Raw genomic sequence first — 20,654 nt, 5'->3', positions numbered from 1 at the left:
TCATATGAGATCCCTCACTGGGACAGTCACATTCTAGCCCTGCCCAGCTTTCTGATTGGACAGAGTCATTCTTTTGATGGTTATGCCTGCCTTCCTTTTGCAGATGAAGGTCAGCTCTACGCCTTTGGATCTGATTATTATGGCTGCATGGGGGTAGACAAGGTTGCTGGGCCCGAAGTGCTAGAACCCATGCAGCTGAACTTCTTCCTGAACAATCCAGTGGAGCAGGTCTCCTGTGGAGATAATCATGTGGTGGTTTTGACACGAAACAAAGAAGTCTATTCTTGGGGCTGTGGCGAATATGGTAGGTGTAGCCTTGTCTCTGTCCACTTATTCCCAGGGGCCAACTTGATTTCAGGCTTGTATATATCTAAACACATCATGTAGCCTGTACTTGAGAAGTGTTGCTTCAGTAAAAGAATGTTACACAACATTTTCATTGGGACGAAGGACTTCATTTTAATGGTTTTCTTTCTTATGTGTGTCTCAGGACGACTGGGTTTGGATTCAGAAGAGGATTATTATACACCACAAAAGGTAAACTCAGAAGCAGCTTCTTCCTAAAGCTTATCTAGGTCACACAGATTCCACTGATAACGTAGACTGCTCTTTCCCTGACTCCTTATGTCAAGGTATTTATTTCTGAAATATTTTCTATCTGGGAGACTGACAATCTAGCACTATGTGGCCTTGTCATCTGACTAAATCATAAACAGTTGAGAAAGAGGATACAGTCATTGTGGACACTCTGGAGTCACATTTTACTCAGGAATGAGAGCTGAAATCAGCACGTACCATGAAAAAGTCACATCAAGCTAAATACACCCCAGAAAATTCCTTGGGAAGTTACTGGAAAGCAGTAAATTATCTCTTTACCCAATACAGCCATTTTCGCCTCCAGTTTCCACAGTTGAACACCAGATGAAATACATGTTTGTAGTTAGGGGTCATGTTGTATGAAACATAATACCGAATTACTCTCGGCACTGCAGGAGCTAGCCCTGCCAGAGTTGGCACAGGCGCTGAAAGCTGCAGGAGGAGCATGGTCAGCTGGCCGGCCTGCCCACTGGAAGATTGCCTGTAATTAACTGTACCATTCACTGTTAACTATGTTTATTTACGTTCAAAAAATTAACTTACAGTATTTGTGGAACCATGACTGCTCCTCTTCTGAAAAGGCTGTAGGAGAAACACTGAGGTTTGAGTTTCACAGACAAACCTCCTGTCCCTTTACCATTCCCAGCCCTGTTTAGTTAGCTTAGAGGGATGTGAGCAGTTGGAAGGAAGTCCTGGCTGCTATCTCAGTACTCTGTCACCACACTTAAAATTGACCAGACTAAGACCCTTGAGGGCTACTGAGTTTCTTCTGTAGCTGTCGTGGGGCCTACCTTCTCAGAGGATAGAATCAGCAATGGGTTGAAGCTTCTCCTTTCCCAGTGTTTTTTGAGATGTCTTTCTAAGTAAGACCTACTACTAAAACAAACATTGACAGGGCTGTCTGTTTAGCCAACCTGGAATTGCCTTCTTTTATTTTATTACCAAACCTGAGCTCCTTGTTGAAAACTATCGTCTTTAAGCCGCTGGGAAAAATCTGAAGAGGATATAGCAGTCTTTCCTGTGGGCAGTTCTGCTACATGCAAGACATTACTTTTGAAAGAATTTAAGGTTTTTTTCCCCTAATGAAAGTTATGTTTGGGGATTTTTTTTTTTTAAATTTCTGATTTTTTTTTCATGCAGGTGGATGTTCCCAAGGCCTTGATTATTGTTGCAGTTCAGTGTGGCTGTGATGGGACATTTCTGCTGACCCAGTCAGGCAAAGTGCTGGCCTGTGGACTCAATGAGTTCAACAAGCTGGGTCTGAATCAGTGCATGTCTGGAATCATCAACCATGAAGTGAGTACCCTCTTTGGTGCCCTAACCACTCTGTCAGAACTTCTCTTAGGTTGGAATTTCTTTGGGAATGCTGTTGGTTAGTGACTGGAATTTTACCTAGAATAAAGTATTTCACAGACATTATTACGTTCAGCAAAAGAGGCCAGCCACGCAAGAGTACACATTATGTGATTCCAGTTATATGGAGTTTATGATGGCAGAAGTCAAAGTAGTGGTTACTTCTGGGAAAAGGGGTATGATTGTTAACAGAATGGATCCTAGGGTCATGGAAGTGGTTTCTATTTTGATCTGGGTGGTTTTACATTTATAGGCATACAGAAAAATTTTTCAAGCTGTACAATATTTTATAGTGTATTATGCCTCAATAAATAAATTGGTTACAAAGAATCAAGTGATGGGTCAGGTTCTACCCTATCACTGAATTAGGTACAAGAAAATTAACATGAAAAGAAACATTTTCGGGGCACCTGGGTGGCTCAGTGGGTTAAGCCGCCGCCTTAGGCTCGGGTTGTGATCTCGGCGTCCTGGGATCGAGTCCTGCATCGGGCTCTCTGCTCAGCGGGGAGCCTGCTTCCTCCTCTCTCTCTGCCTGCCTCTCTGCCTCCTTGTGATCTCTCTCTGTCAAATAAATAAATAAAATCTTAAAAAAAAAAAAAAAAAAGAAAAGAAACATTTTCATGTACCACCTCCCTGGAGAGTTTTTTAAGTTTTATTGCTCCCAAATCACTGATCCTGTGCGGGCTTAATACATGTAATTACCATTCGCTTCCTTGAAGGATGTCATGAAATTCACTGCTGATATTAAGTCTTCATTTTCTCTTTGTGTTAATATGATGAGTTTTTGTCATGTTCTAAAGAACCAAATTAAGAGACGAAGGTTTCCAAGGGCACCTGGCTGGCTCAGTTGGTGGAGCATGTAACTCTGAATCTCAGGGTCATGAGTTCAAGCCCCACATTTGGCATTTTTCCTACTTAAAAAAAGAGAGACAAAAATTTCCTGACTCGGTGAATAAGAATTTTCAAGCGGGGTGCCTGGGTGGCTCAGTTGTTAAGTATTTGACTGTTGGTTTTGGCTTAGGTCATGATCTCAGGGTCCTGAGACTGAGCCCCGAGTTGGGCTTTGTGCTCTGCATGGAGTCTCTTTATCCCTCTCCCTCTGCTCCTTCTCTCACTCTGTCTATCTTCTGTTTCTCTCTTTCTCTCATAAAATCTTAAAAAAAAAAAAAAAAAAAGAATTTTTAAGCAATCTCTGAAGTAATGATTCTCAACTGGGACAGTAAAAATTTGGGGCAAGTCTGGGAAGTGTGTCTACATAGTTTGAAAAGGCATATTTAGAAATATTGTTTGATTTGGGTTTTTATTGTAACATTGAATTTGTTGTGAAATTTTAAACTTGCATGAGGGGAATATTTTAATGCTAATCTAAAGGGAACATGGGGGCACCTGGGTGGCTCAGTTGGTTAAGCGACTGCCTTCAGCTCGGGTCGTAATCCCAGGGTCCTGGGATCGAGTCCCACATTGGGCTCCCTGCTCACTGGGGATCCTGCTTCTCCCTCTCTCCTCTGCCTGCCGTTCTGCCTACTTGTGCTCTCTCTCTCCCTGTCAAATAAATAAATAAATAAATAAATAAAGGGAACATGGGTTTTAACATGTTGAGAACACTGCCTTGTAGATGAAATTAGATCACAGTAAACTTGTTGCATTATGGGCTGGACAGAGTCCTCAAGATTTTAATTCCTTGCCCTGCCTTTAGATACGCAGAGTCTCTAACCAAGAAAAATGTCAATGGCTCTATCCTTGTGTAGATACTTTCTGTGATACAGAGTTCATGTTTTTTATACTCTTAGATTAGGTATCTAAAACTTCTGTTGTCAGAAAGTCCTGCCTCATACACTAATTAAATTCTCTGATTACATATTGAGCTTATTTTGTCTTGTGTTCTGTTGGATGTAAATCTACCTGGCACTTTCTTCTTAATAACAAATTTGCTTAAAAGCCCTTTTGGTCACCATGACAACATTCTCAGCCTACTACCCCTTCATTTTTACCTTTGAGTCTTTCTTTGTGTTTTACCTTGTTTCAGGCGTACCATGAAGTTCCCTACACAACCTCCTTTACCTTGGCCAAACAGCTGTCCTTTTATAAGATCCGTACAATTGCCCCAGGCAAGACTCACACAGCTGCTATTGATGGTGAGTTGATTTGTAACTTTATACACAGGCTTCAGTAGCTCATGCTTTTTATTTTCTCAAGTGTTAGCTCTTCATTTTTTTTTTAAGATTTTATTTTTAAAAAAGTAATCTCCATATCCGATGTGGGGCTCGAACCCACATCTCTGAGATAAGAGTTGCATGTTCCACTGACTGAACTAGCCAGGTGTCCCAAGTATTAGCTTTTCTTACTTAATATTAACATTCTCCTGCTTCCCCCTTCCCCCACATCCAGTATTATCTCATTAACAAATTAGGCATGCAAGTAAATGGGGTTTTTTTGGTAATCATTATAAATGCAGCCACTACATCCCTTAATGAGAATGCCACGCCTATAATTCTAGACCACTACTGCCTTTAATTGGTACCACTTAGGAGTTTGCTAAGTTAGGTAGTACCCATTTTCCACATTTAAAATACAGTATTAGAGGGTTGCCTGGGTGGCTCAGTCAGTAAGCGTCTGCCTTCAGCTCAGGTCATGATCCCAGGGTCTTGGGATCAAGTCCCACATCAGGCTCCTTGCTCAGTGGGGAGCTTGCTTCTCCTTCTGCCTGCTGCTCCCCCTGCTTGTTCTCTTTCTCTCTGATAAATAAATAAAATCTTTTAAAAAATAAAATAAAATACTAGAAAATATGATATTAAGTCACTTCCTGGGTCAAATTGGTCATAGATTTTGATACCCTAGCTGCCATAGGTGCAAGATTGTGAGGCTAGCTTTCTATTTTATACGCTTAATAACCAGAAGCTAGTCCACGGAACTATACATTGGCTACATTTTCCCTCTATTCGGTGACCCATCTGTGCCTGGTTATTTGTTTTTATTCTCTTTCAGAGCGAGGCCGGCTGCTGACCTTTGGCTGCAACAAGTGTGGACAGCTGGGCGTTGGGAATTACAAGAAGCGTCTGGGAATCAACCTGTTGGGAGGACCCCTGGGTGGGAAGCAGGTGATCAGGGTCTCCTGCGGTGATGAGTTTACTATTGCTGCCACTGATGGTGAGTCTGTACATACCATCTCAGGCTTTCTGGACGATGGCTGTATTTTAGTGTTTGATTGGGAAAGAGGTGGACTGGTTATTTATATAGCTGGATCATACATTTAATTTACATTAAATCGGTATCCAGTTGTTATGCATATGGAGCTGCATTAACTTGTCATGTGTTCAACATAGTGATTGCTTTAACAAAAAAATATTTCTAGATAATGGCAAAGTTAATATTCTAAGTCCCTACTTTTTTTACTTTAACTTTTTTGGTTAAACATTTTAAGAATTATTAAATATTTCTATATATGCCTGGCCTTGCACCATGTTGGTTTCACAAAGTGTTGGCTGGGTGGTTGGAGAGAAGGACATAATCTGTCCTTGCTCCTTGTCTGGGATTAGCCATACTGCAGTGGTGTCCTCAGGGACTGCTGAGGCTTGAAGGGCTGAATACTGTGTCTTTTGGCTTCCAGAATTGGTACTGGTATAACCAAATTTTCTTCTCTTTCCTCTCATTGCTCTTTCTTCTCCAGAGCATCTTCTTGCTCCTTTCACTGCTCTTCTTCTTTACCACCACTTGAGCTCATCTTCATTCCTTTTCCTCTCTCTTCTGCTTGCTTTTTTTTCTTTTCTCTTTCCGGTATCACTTCTGAACTTTTTTTTTTTTTAAGATCTTGTTTATTTATTTGAAGAGAGCGAGCAAGAAAGCACAAGCGGGGGGAGTGGCAGAGGGAGAAGGAGAAGCAGACTGAGCAGGGAGCCTGATGCGGGGCTCGATCCCAGGACGCTGGGATCATGACCTAAGCTGAAGGCAGATGCTTAACTGACTGAGCCACCTGCCCCCCCCAACCCCACTTCTGAACTTTTTTCATTATTGTAGCTATTTCTTTCTTGTGACTGGTAAACAACAAATCACATTTCATCTTCTTGTCTTTTGTCTCATTTCAGCTCTTTTAAGGTATCTTTGTTTCCTTTTGGTCTGTGCCTGTTATATACACATGAGGGATCCAGGGGCAGTGTCAGACAAGTTATCTATTACCAAATTTAATTAAGTCAGCCAGCTTTTGGGGTGGCATGTAAACCTTTCCCACTTGTCCCAAAATAAGGTCTGACTAAAACGGAAATAAATTTAATGGAAATAAATGGAAATGTTACCTAGAAAGACAGAGTAAGAATGTCACTGAGGATTAAGTAAGAGCTGCAAGTCCAGTAGCACTTCCTGACATGGCCTCAAGGAGGTGATGTTTCTTCAGTACATCTGTGTCCTTCAAAAGGTCAACTTCAGAATGAGAAATGTAGAATTGGATTCCATGCTTGGGCATATTACCGCCTAATAAATTTTTCTCTACTTCTCTGAATTTACTCTATCATATTATTCACACAGTCAACATAACCTGAGTGCTTACTATGCTCCAGGTCCTCTTTTAGGCTCTGGGAATATAAAAGGGAGTCTCAGAAAGCGCCTAATCCTTAAGGAGCTCACAGTCTAGTAGAGTAAGGGAGACATTCATATAAACAGACTAGTATAGGCATATAGATCAGGCACCATTGATATCAGTATCCGATCCCTCTAAACCCTGGAATACCCAGGACTCAATCCTTCTTTCTCTCCACTGTTTCCCTTAGGTGAGTATTACCTTAAGTTCCCCCCGTTCACTGATAGCTTCATATCACCACCCTGAACACCAGGTTCAGTTACTCATCAGCCCCTGGACTTAGACGTAGGGTGGCTTTAGAGCTCAGCTTTCCCAGATCAGTCCTCATTCATGCCTATTGTCTAGGCTTAATCAGTAATAGTACTGCTTTTCATTAAAAAGTGTTCTGATTTGGGGGCACCTGGGTGGCTCAGTGGGTTAAAGCCTCTGCCTTCAGCTCAGGTCATGATCCCAGGGTCCTGGAATCAAGCCCCGTGTTGGGCTCTCTGCTCAGTGGGGAGCCTGCTTCCCTTTCTCTCTCTCTGCCTGCCGTCTGCCTACTTGTGATCTCTCTCTGTCAAATAAATAAATAAAATTAAAAAAAAAAAAGTGTTCTGATTTGGTAAGAAGTTACAGGCATTCAGACAAACTTATAGTCAAAATCAGACTTTTGATTTTTCTGCCCAAATCTGTTCCTCCTACAGCTTTCCTATGTCACTAAATGGCAGCTTCATTTTATACCCTACATCTCATCCATTAGCAAACCCTCCTGATTATCGTCATAATATATCTGACCCACTTCCCACCGTCTTCACTACTAGAACTGGTCTCATGCTACTACCCTTGGTCCCCTACAATTGATTCTCCTCATAGTAGCCTGATGGGTCATTTTAAGTACCTAAATACTACTCCTCAGAATTTTTTTCTTAAATTGTGTTTATTAGAGAAAGAGAGCACATGCGTGCAAGAGAGGAGTGTATAAGCAGGGGAGGGGCGGAGGGAGAGGGAGAGAATCTCAACCAGACTCCACCCTGAGTGCACACAACCTGACGCAGGGCTTGATCTCATGATCCAAAACCAAGAGTCAGATGCTTAACTGACTGAGCCACCCAGGTGCCCCCTACTCCTCAGAACTTCTAATGGATTCCTATCTCAGTCAGTAAAAACCAAAGTCATTACAGTGGGCTGCATGGCCCTACATGACCAGGACCCCATCTACCTCCTGACCCCTTCTCTGTCCACTGTCTTCTCCTTTATTTTGCTCCCACTGCAGGGGTCTTCATAACCTTTGTTCATGATACTCATGTTACCCACATAGGACCTTTGCACTTGCTGTTCTCTCTGCCTGGAAAACTCTTCCCCTAGCTATCCACATGCTCTTTCTCACTTCAATCAGGTCCCTGTTCAAGTGTCAACAAGTACTTCTCTGACTATCCTATCTAAAATAATGAAACCCCACTATTATTCTTTATCTCTACTTTTCTTTACCATTTAATTTCCTTCATAACTTTTATGACTATCAGAAGTATTAGATAGTTGATTGATCAGTTTCCTCTGACTAAAATGTCAGTTCCACAAGGGTAGTGACTTCGTTTTGTTTACTGCTCTATTCCTGTACCTCCAGCAGTGCATGTCATGAAGTAGATTCCCAGATATTTATTAATATCTGAATGAATGACCAAAAAAGTTATTGAATGAGTGGATGGGTGGATGATGGATGGATGGCAGTACACAAGAGAAGTGGTCATTTTTACCAGGTTGGCATCAGAAATTGTTCAGGTTTATTTAGGGAAATAAATAGCTTTCCCTTGTTTGTACATAGTGGAAAATCTTTCTAACTCTGGGACATAAAGATGGAGAATCCAAAGAGTAGGGAAATTAGTTTTCTATTCAACTGTCTGCTGTTTGATTTTTTTTTTTTTTTCCCTAGATAATCACATTTTTGCCTGGGGCAATGGTGGTAATGGTCGCCTGGCAATGACCCCCACGGAAAGACCACATGGCTCTGATATCTGCACCTCATGGCCTCGGCCTATTTTTGGATCTCTGCATCACGTCCCAGACCTTTCTTGCCGTGGCTGGCACACCATTCTCATTGTTGGTAAGGGTTTCATACGTGAGGGTTGGGGTGGATTTGGCAGAGGGTAGACTCACACCTAAGATTCTGGTGGTCACATCCTCAGAAACAGAAGTGTCCTGAAGAAAAGAGGCTATTCCTTTAAGTCTTACAACAGGGACAGCATACCTGGTGGTGGGACAGAACACTGTCGTTTCCTGAGCTTTGTTGTTTGCCACCTTCTGACCATTTTTTAACATGATAACTTTGGGCTCTGCCTCCTTTGCTATAGAATTGTTATCTCTAGTTGTCCACCAATTAATTGGTTGTCTGTGTTCATACTGTTGTGAGAAACATGCAGGATACCTTTAAAAAGAAATGAAATCATAACTCTTTCCTGCATAAAGATGACTCTGTTACGGACTAAATGATTAAAGCCTGCGTGAGGGTCTCCAAGTCCATTCTTTCAGATCAGTGGTTCACAGCCTTGGCTGCACATTAGAATGACCCAAGGAGCTTTCAGAAATCCACTGCCCTGACCAATTAAATCAGAATCTCTGGGGTGGGACCTAAGTGTTGTTCCTATTTAAAGCTTCTCAAGTAATTCCAGAGAACAGTTAAAGTGGAGAATTGCTGTTCTACATAGTGAATATAGTTAGAGTAGCTAGTGGCGCTTTCATATCTAGAAAAATAAGTAATCATAAAGTTACCTGGCGTGAGGGATAGCTCTTATCTTGCGGATGAACTCCCTATTCTGGTCTTCTCACTATTCATGCCTCTAGCTCTTTACAGTGCTTACCTACTGAATATTTTTCCTCAGAGAAAGTATTGAATTCTAAGACCATCCGGTCCAACAGCAGCGGCTTATCGATCAGAACTGGTAAGTAGCAATGTCTCGGCACCAGCGCTTTTTCTGCACTGTGGGTCTTTGGGTTGGATTCCATGTAGTCGCCAAAAAAAGGAAATAGGAAATATCTTTGGGAAATGAGAAATACGGTGACCAGCAGAGAGGATCATATTTTGGTGGATTTCACAATAAGTTATGACTTTTATTACATTGTGGTCAGAGGGAGAGTACATCTTTGCCAAACAGGCATATGGAAGTAATGAAGTGGCTTGCCCAATACTGTAATGTGGCTTATGTATTGTTCCTTTCCTTACCATGCTAGGGGCTGTGGGTTCCATCTGCTCCTTACTGCTACCATATACATGGGGTTATTCCAGTCTATAGAAATAGTCCTTCAAAACAGGCGCTCAGAATTAAAAGTTGGCTAAACTTCCAGTGTGGCAGCCCAAAACTCTCTGATAGTTTTCCTTTGGCTGCTTTCTGCCTGGTTCTCTGTTATTTGGGACTACGCCAGAAAACTAAATTTATGTTCCTTTTTGGTTTTCCATTTGCTCTAAAATACCTTTGACTCTTTGCTATCTCAGAACCTGGGATTCTGATAGCTTGTAGAATCAAAGCAGATAAAGACCCAGAATCAAAGCAGATTAATTCTCGAAAAAGAGAGTTGCATGTCTGATCTGGACTTGTATTCTACTTACACACATATACATCATACCTTTTATTAGTTTCCTTTAGTAATCTCTTGCTCAGCATTTATCTGTGCATGTTAGTATCTGTCACCAGTGATACCTTTTTTTGCTAAATGCAGCAATTCTTTCATAGCTTTGTTTTGGTGGAACAGTATTTAATGGAAAAAAAAAAGATTAAAAGCACATATCCATTGGCTGGAAAATGTAAACTCCATAAGGGCAGGGATTTTTGTCTTTTTTATTCATCAGTTTTATCCACATTGCCTCGAAGAGTGCCCGGCAAATGGTGAAGGTTCAGTATATATCTGTTGGTTGAGTATGTTCCAGTCGTCCAGTGGAATCTTATAGAAGAGTAGACGTGAACATCTACAAATAGTTCCAGAATGTGAAATGTCAGAAGCAACTTGGAGCAGACTATGTACCTTTTTATATAAAGTTCAAAAACAACCCAAATTAATTGCTTAAGGATACATAAATACGTGATGGCCATTTTTTTTTTTTTTTTAAAGAAATGATAAGTACAGAATTAAATCAGTAGTTAGGTCTAGGTAGGAGGCCAGAGAAGGAAGGCATTCACAAGGCAGACGCGATACAGGTAATATTTTAGTTCTGCACTGTCCGATAAATCTTCCTGCAGCAGTGGAAATATTCTGTGTTCTGTCCAACCTTGAAAAGTAGCTACTGAAGGAACTGAACTTTTTATTTTATTTAAATTTAAATTGCCGTATTTGGCTTGTGACTACCATATTGGAAAGTACAATTCTAGTTCTTCTAGTGCTAGATTCATGTTTTTATTTTGTTAGGTAGCAAAACTTACACATATGTTAAAAGTAGTCTTATGTATATTTCAATGTAACCAGATTTTTAAAAGCCATTTAAAACGAAACAAGCCTCAGCTTTTGTTGGCATCTGTGGTTCTACTGCTTCAGCAGGATCAGTGTGGCAGTTAGTCTGTGAGCCATTAGAGCTGGGGATCAGGAGCAGTCCTTTACGTTTAACTTGAGCATATACCGGGCAATTATTTTTTTAGCTTTGGTAACTTAACTTTCTTAAATATGTATATCTTTGGCCCATATTTTTTTATATATATACATATATATATACACACACACACACAACACACACACATATATATATATTTGGCCCATATTTTGTTTCATTTTCTGACAACACATCAGCTAGTCTTCATTTCATGACAGTAACTTGGAATATGCGGCATGATATGAAAGAACCAGCCATATTTTAAAAATTCTTACAAGTAGTTATCAAAGAACTTAATGAATTGAATGGTTAAAGACTTCTCCAGAAAGTTTATCTGGCAGCTTTAAGAGGTGTTTGGCTGAAATGTGAAAGAGCTTTGTATTTCTGTGAAACCTTGATGAGCCGCGGTGGAAATGCCAGAGTCTGGATTATGTATTAACGCCTGGATGGTGGACTCAGTGAGCTATGGTTGGGGCAACTGTTCAGTAATGCTTTCAGATTTGATAATCTGCTGTGAACATAGACATAAGTAACTTTGGGATGTAGAAGTGAATTACCATTTTGAAGATACTGATAATACCTTGTGTAAGAGCTAAAAATTTAGTCCCAGATATCTGACTTAAACTACTGCTGTTACTTCATGTGACTCTAGGAAGCTCTCCGGGGGTCACCAGGGCTGTAAGATTGTAAATCTTTCTTGCTGCATAGCAAGGTTCTCTCTCTCTGTGCTGTGTATCTGTTAGTGGTTCAGAGCTCTAGCCCAGGAGGCGGCGGCGGTGGGGGAGAAGAGGAGGACAGTCAGCAGGAATCTGAAACTCCCGATCCGAGTGGAGGCTTCCGAGGAACAATGGAAGCAGACCGAGGAATGGAAGGTTTAGTCAGTCCCACGGAGGCCATGGGGATCAGTAGTGGGGCCAGCAGCTCCTGCCCTGGCTGGCTTCGAAAGGTAATTCCTTTGGCAGAGGTTATCTTCAATAAAACATCAGGCTCTTTGCAACAACTTGGAAGGAGCTGTCAGCATCTCTCTGTGTCCCATGCCCTATTCAGGTGTTCTATAGCAGGCATCGAGTTGTCTGATTTCCACCTAGAACAAAGTTACCAAATCTCTAATCCTTTTTTCTTCCTGACAAGGAGACACACAAAATGTTCTCATATCTGTAGTACTTGACATGAATGTAAGTAAATTAAGAAAGCCTTCCTTGAAGGCAGTTTTTGTAATGCATGTATGCAAAGATTAAGCTTAGAGATTTTGTACTGTGATTTGTAAAAGTGAGATTTGGGGTCGCCAGAATGTTTTACAGTAGAGAGATGGGTTATGAGAGTTAAAGGGCAGACAATAAAATGTTGGAGTATATTTATTTGGATGGAAAGTTGGTTACAATATATGGCTGGGCAGAAAAAGATGGAATACCTTTGCAGTGGGACCCTATTCTCTTGGAAAATATATAATGCGTAAAAGGATGTCTGCTATGAAGACTGAAAACAGTATTGCTCATTTTAATAGTGCTTATCTATGAGTGATGGAATTGCTGGTCCTTTTTCCTGTCTGTACTTTTCTCATTTTCTACAGTGAGCATTTGTACTTTATGAAATTTTAAATTTTTACAAAAAAAAAAAAAAGAATCTAGAGATTTAAAGCTGCCCTTACAAGACAGCTAAGATCGATAGACAGTTAGGGGTAGGAATGGAGGAAGCAGCACAACTCTTCTGTCTAAAGTTTCAGCCTCAGCCTTGAGCAGCCTGGCCAGTGGCCTGTCATCCCCTTCCAGCTCCCCAACTCACTGAATAGGCCGTGTAGAGTAAGTGTGTCGAGGAGATGTGTCACAAACTCCAAACTGCGTTCTTGAATTTGAGTTTGAATTTGAAGCACTGTTACTCATCTGAGGAAGGCATGGCCTGCTCTTGACAGGTGCAGTGAGCGGTGTTCGAACCCACAACTGTCATGCTCCCACTAGAGGGTGCTGATGTCACAACAGAGGGAAAGCTGTAGCAAAATGGGAATGGGGGAGAAAGAAAATAAACGGCTCAAACAGAACTGATGAGATTCTCTTTCTCATACATAGGAGCTGGAAAATGCAGAATTCATCCCCATGCCTGACAGCCCATCTCCCCTAAGTGCAGCTTTTTCAGAATCTGAGAAAGATACCCTGCCCTATGAAGAGCTACAAGGACTCAAAGTGGCGTCTGAAGCGCCTTCGGGACACAAGCCCCCAGCAGGCGCCTGGGTAACTGAGCTTTTTGCTTCTGAGTCACAACTAAGTAGGCAGAGAGCTCTCCCCACTTCTGGCCTCACCATCTCCTCTAGCTTCCTCGGTCTCCCACTGCCCTGTATCCACTCATTAGACGGTCTGTTCGGTAGTGCTTAAAGCCCTAGGCTTAACTGAGTTTGCCTTGGAAAAAAGTATTGACCCTTTCACATTCCTGATGGGCTAACAGCTTTCCACACAGAGGACTATCTTTCTTTCTCTCTGCCTCAAGTACCAAAATTAAGGTTACATAATTCAAATCTAGTTGTGTTTTTTTTTTAACAATGCTAGTGTGGGTGGGAGGCTCTGAATATGAGTAAGAAAATAATGCTTGTAGTCCAGTGAGGGAGCTACACATGTGTGCCTAACCTTGGTAGAAATCAAATTGTGGTAAATGCCTCAGCCAAAGGCAAACCGCAGGGGTCATCAAGCTTTTTCTATAAAGGGCCACAGAGTAATTATTAAAGGCTTTATGGACCATCCAGTCTCTGCTGCAGCTTCTCAGCTCTGACGCTGCAGCACAAAAGCGGCCATAGATAATACATAATGAATGAGCACGATTGTGTTCCAGTAAAACTTCATTTACAGAAACAAATTGGTAAGCCGGATTTGGCCCACGGACTATCATTTGCTGACCCTTCCTGTAAACAAAGTACAGTAGAAGGGGAGAAATCCAGACTAGAAAAGATGTAACAAAACCTTTGAAACTTCCAAGTGAGTGTTTAATTCGTCTGTCAGTTAGCGTTCTTGAATTATTTTGGCAGTCGTGTTTACCGAATACCTCTCCGCTGTCTCCTAAAGTGTGGTCCACTACATTTTATGGCTATTGACCCTTTGGATCACAGTATTCTCCTGTGATCAGAAAGACTCATTCCAAACCGAAGCAGGCCTCCCCCACTTCAGCATTTTCAATGGGAGATCAGTGTACTTTAAATTTTGTGAAATTCTCCAAAACAGACGAATGTTCTTTTACCTTAGCATAACAGAGCCTGAGGCACTGAGCGTTCTTCTGCCCTGTTCTGTTAGAGCCAGGTGCTGTTGTAATCCCAGCGCTTTCTGCTCCTGTTGCATTTACTTTGTGTGTCTGTATGGTTTATCTTGTTACTTTAAAAGTAAAATCTGCTAGCATTTAGGGGAAGATGAGGTTGGGGAGCGGTGGCATCCAGGCAGAACTGCCTATGACCTCTTCCTCCTCTCCTTAGCCACCTCAGCTGAATCCTGCAGCGACATGTGCTGGGAAGGCAGCACCATTACCTCCTACCTGTGCCTGCAGCACTCTGCAGGGGGAGGTTGAGAGATTGCAGGGGCTGGTGTTAAAGTGTCTGGCTGAGCAACAGAAGCTACAGCAAGAAAACCTCCAGATTTTCACCCAACTACAGAAGCTGAACAAGAAATTAGAAGGAGGGCAGCAGGTGAGAGCATTCAAAGAATAATTCGATTTCTAATTCTGTTTGAAGAATCACAGAAACAAAACACCAGCAGACACTAACATAGACCTACTCCTTTGCAAGTCCTATCTTTTGATGAGGTAACTTCTGTAATTAATCCCAGCAGCCCTGGGCCTTGTTCGGGTGCCTGGGTTATATCACTGTCATCACCTGATTTCTGTTGTTTTTTGTCACCCTATTTTTTCTTTCAGTTTTTATTATGAAAAACAAATCATTGCAGTTCAGTGAACACTCATATCCACCATCGAGGTTCAACCGTTGTTAACATATTGTTTGTTTTAAATGTGTGCATATGTGTGTTTAAAATATGTGGGGGTATATATCTGTATTTAAATTATATGGGGGTATATGTGTGTGTGTGTGTGAGTATTTAGGTGGACCATTTTCAGATAAAGTATAAAAGTCATGACATAGGCCCCCTAAATACTTTCTAACACACACCCCAAAATACGTTCATTCTCCCAGATAAGCACCATAGTATTATCACACATAACACAGTTTATGCTAATATTACCTCAGCTTTCATCCAGTGCCCAGCTGATAGTAGAGTTTTCCCAGTTTGCCCATAAAATTATCCTTTGTAACTGTTTTGTTTTTGTTTTTGTTTTTAAAGATTCCATTTGTTTGATAGACAGAGGTCACCAGTAGGCAGAGAGGCAGGCAGAGAGAGAGGAGGAAGCAGGCCCCCTGCTGAGCAGAGAGCCCTATGTGGGGCTCGATCCCAGGACCCTGAGACCATGACCTGAGCCAAAAGCAGAGGCTTTAACCCACTGAGCCACCCAGGTGCCCTATAACTCTTTTTATGAGATCAGAATCCATTCAAGGTCCCTCTACTACATTGTTATGTCTCTTGTTTCTTTTTATCTAGAATACTTCCCTGTACTACTGTCACCTTTTTTTTTTTCCTTTAAATTTTCATGGCACTGACGAGTTGAAGAAGCAGGTTCGGTTGCTTAACAAAATGAGCCACATTCTGGATTTGTCCTCTGTTTTCTTGGGACATTATCTAATTTGTTCTTTTGTCACCCTGTCATTTCTATAAACTGGAAGTTAGACTTAAGGCTTGATTAGATTTAAGTTAAATATTTTTTGTAAAAGTATTTCCCAGGTGTTGCCATTTACATTGTTGTTTTAGAGAGAGAGAGCACAAGCAAAGGGGAGAGGGTCAGAGGGAGACAGGGAGAATCTCAAGCAGACCCCTTGCTGAGTGCAGAGCCCATGGATGCTATGCTCCATCCTGTGACCCAAGCCAAAATGAAGAATCTCATGCTTAACCAAATGAGCCACCCAGGAGCTCCATGTGTATTGTTTTTAAAAAGCCAGGTATTGCTCTATTTAGAGTGAACCAGGAAGGGAAATAAGGTGCAACCCTGGGCTTTGCCATTTCCTAGTTTTATGTGTCTGGAAGAATTACGTGGTTTCCATGAGTCCTGGTTTCTCACCTAAAAGAGGAAAATAATACCATCTGCCTGGTATGGCTGGTTTTTGGGGTTTTTTTTGTTTTTGTTTTTTTAGATTTTTTTTTAATTTATTTGACAGAGAGAGATATCACAAGTAGGCAGAGAGGCAGGCAGAGAGAGGAGGAAGCAGGCTCCCTGCCGAGCAGAGAGCCCGATGTGGGGCTCGATCCCAGGCCCCTGAGATCATGACCTGAGCTGAAGGCAGAGGCTTAACCCACTGAGCCACCCAGGCGCCCCTGGTATGGCTGTTTTGAGAATTAAATGAAATCATGTCTGTGAAGGTACTTTGTAAAGTAATACACTCACTTGAGGTAAGCATAGGGTGATTGGCAGCTGTAGCACACAGGAGGATTGTTTGGCTTAGGGCTGTCTAGGTTTTCAAGTTGAGAGATCTAGGGCATCTGCGTGCCTCACTTGATTAAGCATCTGCCTTCGGCTCAGGTCATGAGTCCCACATCGGGTTCCCTGCTCAGTGGGGAGTCTGCTCCTCCCTCTACCCTTCCCCCCTGCTTGTGATCTCTCTCTCTCTCTCAAATAAATAAATATTTCAAAAATATAATTAATAAAATAAGTAGAATAAAATAAAATTGAGAGTTCTACATTCCAGAACATCCTACAGTCCTGGGCAAGCAGTTGGTCATCCTACCTGCAGCAGGTGTAAAAGTGTGGACTTTATTTAAAGTAGTGTTACTAAAGTATCATCTAAGGTAGTATCAGGAGCTTGTCACACAACCGTGGGTACAGATCCTTAGAGGTCAGTGTTGAAAACCTAGTCCTGAACCGCTGTGACTGGTGGCAGTATCGTTGATGTGGGACTATGTTTTGTTTGGACAGGTGGGGATGCATTCCAAAGGAACTCAGACCGCAAAGGAAGAGATGGAAATGGATCCAAAGCCTGACTTAGATTCAGATTCCTGGTGCCTTCTGGGAACAGACTCCTGTCGACCCAGCCTCTAGTCTCCTGAGCCTGTATGGCCTCCAGGAAACTGGGATCCAAAGAACTTCACAGCACACTCACTGAATGCAGAGCGCGCTTTCCTGGCTTTGTTCACTTGCAGACAAGGAGTGCAAGGCGGAGGCTCTGAAGCACTTTCCGCGTACACTTGGAGAGTGGCATTGCCGTTTAGATAGGATCTAGGAGTGGTTTTGTTTTGGAGAATGGAGGGGCCCCATGGCCCTGGCTTTGTCCTCAGTGGCTGCCATAGCAACAGCAGCTCTGTACCTCATCTGGTGATCCCACCTTCGAAGAGGAGACACAATGCTCACCTTAATTTTGCTGGTAGCAGCTTATATCCCATTTATCATTTCACCAGTACTTGGAAGCTGCCTTGGGAGTTCAGCACCAGGCATTGCACCTCTGGGTGGAGGAGGGAAAAGTGTGAAACTCGAGTGGGCTGGAACCAGGTGGGGCCCACGCAGGCTCATCTGGAGGGTGGTGAAGTGGTCAAGCCCTCTCCGGAGCCCTGAGTCTGGGAAAATATGTTTGCTGGAGTCAATCTCGGGCTTGTTTTCAGAAAGTTCAGTTACTTAGCGCAGCTAAATGCTTTAAGAGGAAAAGTGGGCTTAGATTGCTTTTCCTCTGAGGGTCGATTAAAATGTCTTCAGTGACGAAGAGAGAAAGAAGGTTAGGGTCCTTCCTCGTCACACAGCTGGGGTTGCCATCTGTGGCCGATGCAGGTAGGATTCCCTGATTCTGGAAGGTACCTCTTAGAAAATTGAGTCAGTGGGGCAACAGGAATGGCCTTAGAGAAAACCATGAGGGAGAGAGGTCCTCCGTTAGCTGCCTCTACTTGGTATCTTTAGGAAGGTCTAGAGTGCCTCTGCCTTCGTGGCTCTTCAGGTCTTATCCCACTCCCTTTCTGTATGTCTAGTCAGTATTAGTCTCTTTTTGGTGTTTTATGAAGCCATAACAGTGAATCTATATCATCTTTCCTACTTGAGTGGCCCAAAGCCAGACCAAAACCTGGTAGTCCCTGAAGCCTAAGAGAACAGGCGGAAGCTGCCAAGCGAAAGGAATTTGGCTGAGAGCTCCCTTCTAATCCCGTAGTCATTCCGTCCTTAGAGTCAAGGAGCAAGCTAGCTTTCCCAAAGAGAGAGTGTCCTCAAAGCTCTTGATGGTTTTCACTGAAGGATGTGAGCTTTGTGTTTTCACCTAGGCTTACAAAATGTTCCTTTAGTATTTTGGGTCATAGGACTTGCCTTGATGAGCCTCCCATCCTCCCTCCTTAGAAACCGCTAAATTAATTTTTGTTTCATTTTCCCCAAACCAAAAAATGAATGTTTGATATCTCTTCAGTATTTTGGAAGGACCTGTGCAATGGAAATTTTGCCATTTCCCTAAAACTGATGGGATAAAGGCTGATGCTTGGGGAAAACCCCATGGCCGGGGACGGGCAACTCTGTTCAATGGGATCTTCTTTGGTTTGATGTTCCCATTGTTTTCTCAATTCTGGGAAGCCTAGTACAATGGTACTAACGTAATCACTAAAGCCTTTTCTTAAAATAAGGGAAGGGGCCAACCCCAGATTAAAGTTACAAGTTCTGGGGACTTCGGGGTTTTCTGTAAACCCTAACAGTGGGTTTTGGGTCATCATGTAAATGCACCTTTGATTTTTTTTTAAGGACTGACTGGCTTTTCACGTTCCTGTATCCCTCATACTCACCATCTCAGCAGGCCTGAGAGGCAGGCTCAGTTTGGGTGTTAATCCTGAGTATTGCTTCTGCTGTGAAACTGAGGAACAGGGGCACATTGCTGAGACGGGGATGGAAGTGAGCATGGAAGGGAGGGAAGAGCCCTGCTCTTGTCCCAGAGGGAGCCGTTCCCTAGCAGGGGAACACTGCTCATTTTCTCCAACATGTTCCCTCAGGAAGTCTCGTTTGCTGTTGATCTGGCTGAGAATCTGAGTTCTGTGCCTTAGAGACAATTTGCACTTTCCCAATTGTGCCTGGGACAGCCACATGACTTCTCCCACCAAACAGCTATGCAAACAGAAACCAGTTCAAAGGTGGTGGCCATGCATTAGATAAAAACTGAAAGGTTAGGCAGCAGAGATGCCTTTGAATGGTTTTCTGTAGCTAATTCTCTTGAAGTTTGTCCTGCTTTGCTTCTTTCTGCAGCGCGAGGTGTTTTCAGTTTCCCAGTAGTATTGCTTTTGAGTTACCGTATAACCTGAGTTACTCCTCCGCTCTGACATTGTTGCTGAAGAACTAGCTCATTGTTAGCCAGATGTTTGAAAGGTTGAGGGTGGAGTGGTTTGGCATTTCTGTTTTAAATAAACATTTAAACTCTCAATCAGTGCTTTGCCTGCGCATGGACCTTAGTCACTGGGGATGAAACACCCAGATACTAGGCCTTCGTGAATCTTTGATTCAGTGAGTCTTTCTCTAAATAAATAAAAGACCTTGTAACAGAAACAACACAAGGCACATTTGCACACATAATTTTTGCTTCTTTTCCAGTTTCTTTTTCTTGCTAACAGAATCATCTCTGCTGCTACAACTTTTTTCCCCCAAACTTGTTAAATACAGTGCTTAAAATGCAGAGGGAGGGGAAAAAATGAGCCACTGGAAGAGGAAGGAGCACTTCTTGTACTAACCTCCTCAGTCACAGTGGGCTTTTTCTAGTGATTATGTGTGTCTTTGTTTACAAAACTGTTTTCCCTCTAAGAGGGTGAACACTCTTTGGTCTCCCTGGCATAGCACAGCCAAGTTACCCCTTCTCTTGGCTGAGCATTTCACTGAAGTTTAAAGTTAAAGGCAGCCTTAAACTCACATTTCATTTGACTTGCCATATATTTGGAAACATTCATAACAGAAAGAACAACTCTGGAGCAAGGATGTATTATAAATAAATTCTTTCAAATGAGTATCCCTGGGCCTCCAAAGAAGTATTACTCATTAGTGTCCTGCAGACTGGGCTGTAGTGAGGACCACAAAACATGTTCCTTCCTGCCACAAAGCCAAAAATCATTTATAACTTCAATGATTAACTACGGAAATAAACATGCTGATCACCAAACCTCACAGAATCAGGAACATGAGAGAGAAAAACACTATATCACATCTCTGCTTCCTCCTTTGTAGTTGTGAGGAATGATAAATTAATGGCCAAAAAGCAAATGTTGGCCAAAAGGTACCCTGTGGCCTTAAATACACTGCTGTTAAGAAGTACTATTTCAGTACGTCTGCATATACTTTCATATGACATGAGTTTCACCATGAGATATTTTCCCCATTGCTTAACCTTTTAAACTTTAAAATTTATAACATTTGCTTGTACTGAAGCTTCTTGGATAAAGACACATCACCCATGGACAAGACCAATCAGCCTTACCTACTGTCATCCTCTGCTGTCCAGGAAGGGACTTAGCAAAAGAGTTCTGACCTCTTCCCAAAGAGCAGATCAAGCTAAATTTAAAAGACTAATAG

At 42.2% G+C, this 20,654-nt stretch overlaps 1 protein-coding gene across 5 annotated transcripts in view; it reads left to right on the top strand.

Annotated features, from left to right (window-relative positions):
* Positions 1-19,667, top strand: part of NEK9 (NIMA related kinase 9) — a 36,257-nt gene extending 16,590 nt beyond the window's left edge. For 2 of the 5 annotated variants that reach the window (XM_032837482.1, XM_032837484.1), the window contains exons 12-22: positions 104-304; positions 491-537; positions 1,738-1,893; positions 3,977-4,085; positions 4,936-5,097; positions 8,430-8,600; positions 9,376-9,435; positions 11,816-12,018; positions 13,136-13,297; positions 14,521-14,730; positions 17,061-19,667. In XM_032837482.1, the coding sequence (XP_032693373.1) occupies positions 104-304; positions 491-537; positions 1,738-1,893; positions 3,977-4,085; positions 4,936-5,097; positions 8,430-8,600; positions 9,376-9,435; positions 11,816-12,018; positions 13,136-13,297; positions 14,521-14,730; positions 17,061-17,183 (1,604 nt within the window). In that variant the 3' untranslated portion in view covers positions 17,184-19,667. Of the gene's footprint in view, positions 1-103; positions 305-490; positions 538-1,737; positions 1,894-3,976; positions 4,086-4,935; positions 5,098-8,429; positions 8,601-9,375; positions 9,436-11,815; positions 12,019-13,135; positions 13,298-14,520; positions 14,731-17,060 lie in introns of those variants that run through there. The other 3 variants (XM_032837483.1, XM_032837486.1, XM_032837487.1) reach the window with 3 other exon arrangements.
* Positions 19,668-20,654: the final 987 nt, after the last annotated feature.

This window comes from Lontra canadensis, unplaced genomic scaffold (genome assembly GCF_010015895.1).
Source record: "Lontra canadensis isolate GAN:19392208 unplaced genomic scaffold, GSC_riverotter_1.0 scaffold98, whole genome shotgun sequence".
Lineage (NCBI taxonomy): Eukaryota > Metazoa > Chordata > Mammalia > Carnivora > Mustelidae > Lontra > Lontra canadensis.
The sequence above is the reverse complement of the archived record's forward strand: the minus strand, read 5'-3'. Positions and strand labels throughout refer to the sequence as shown.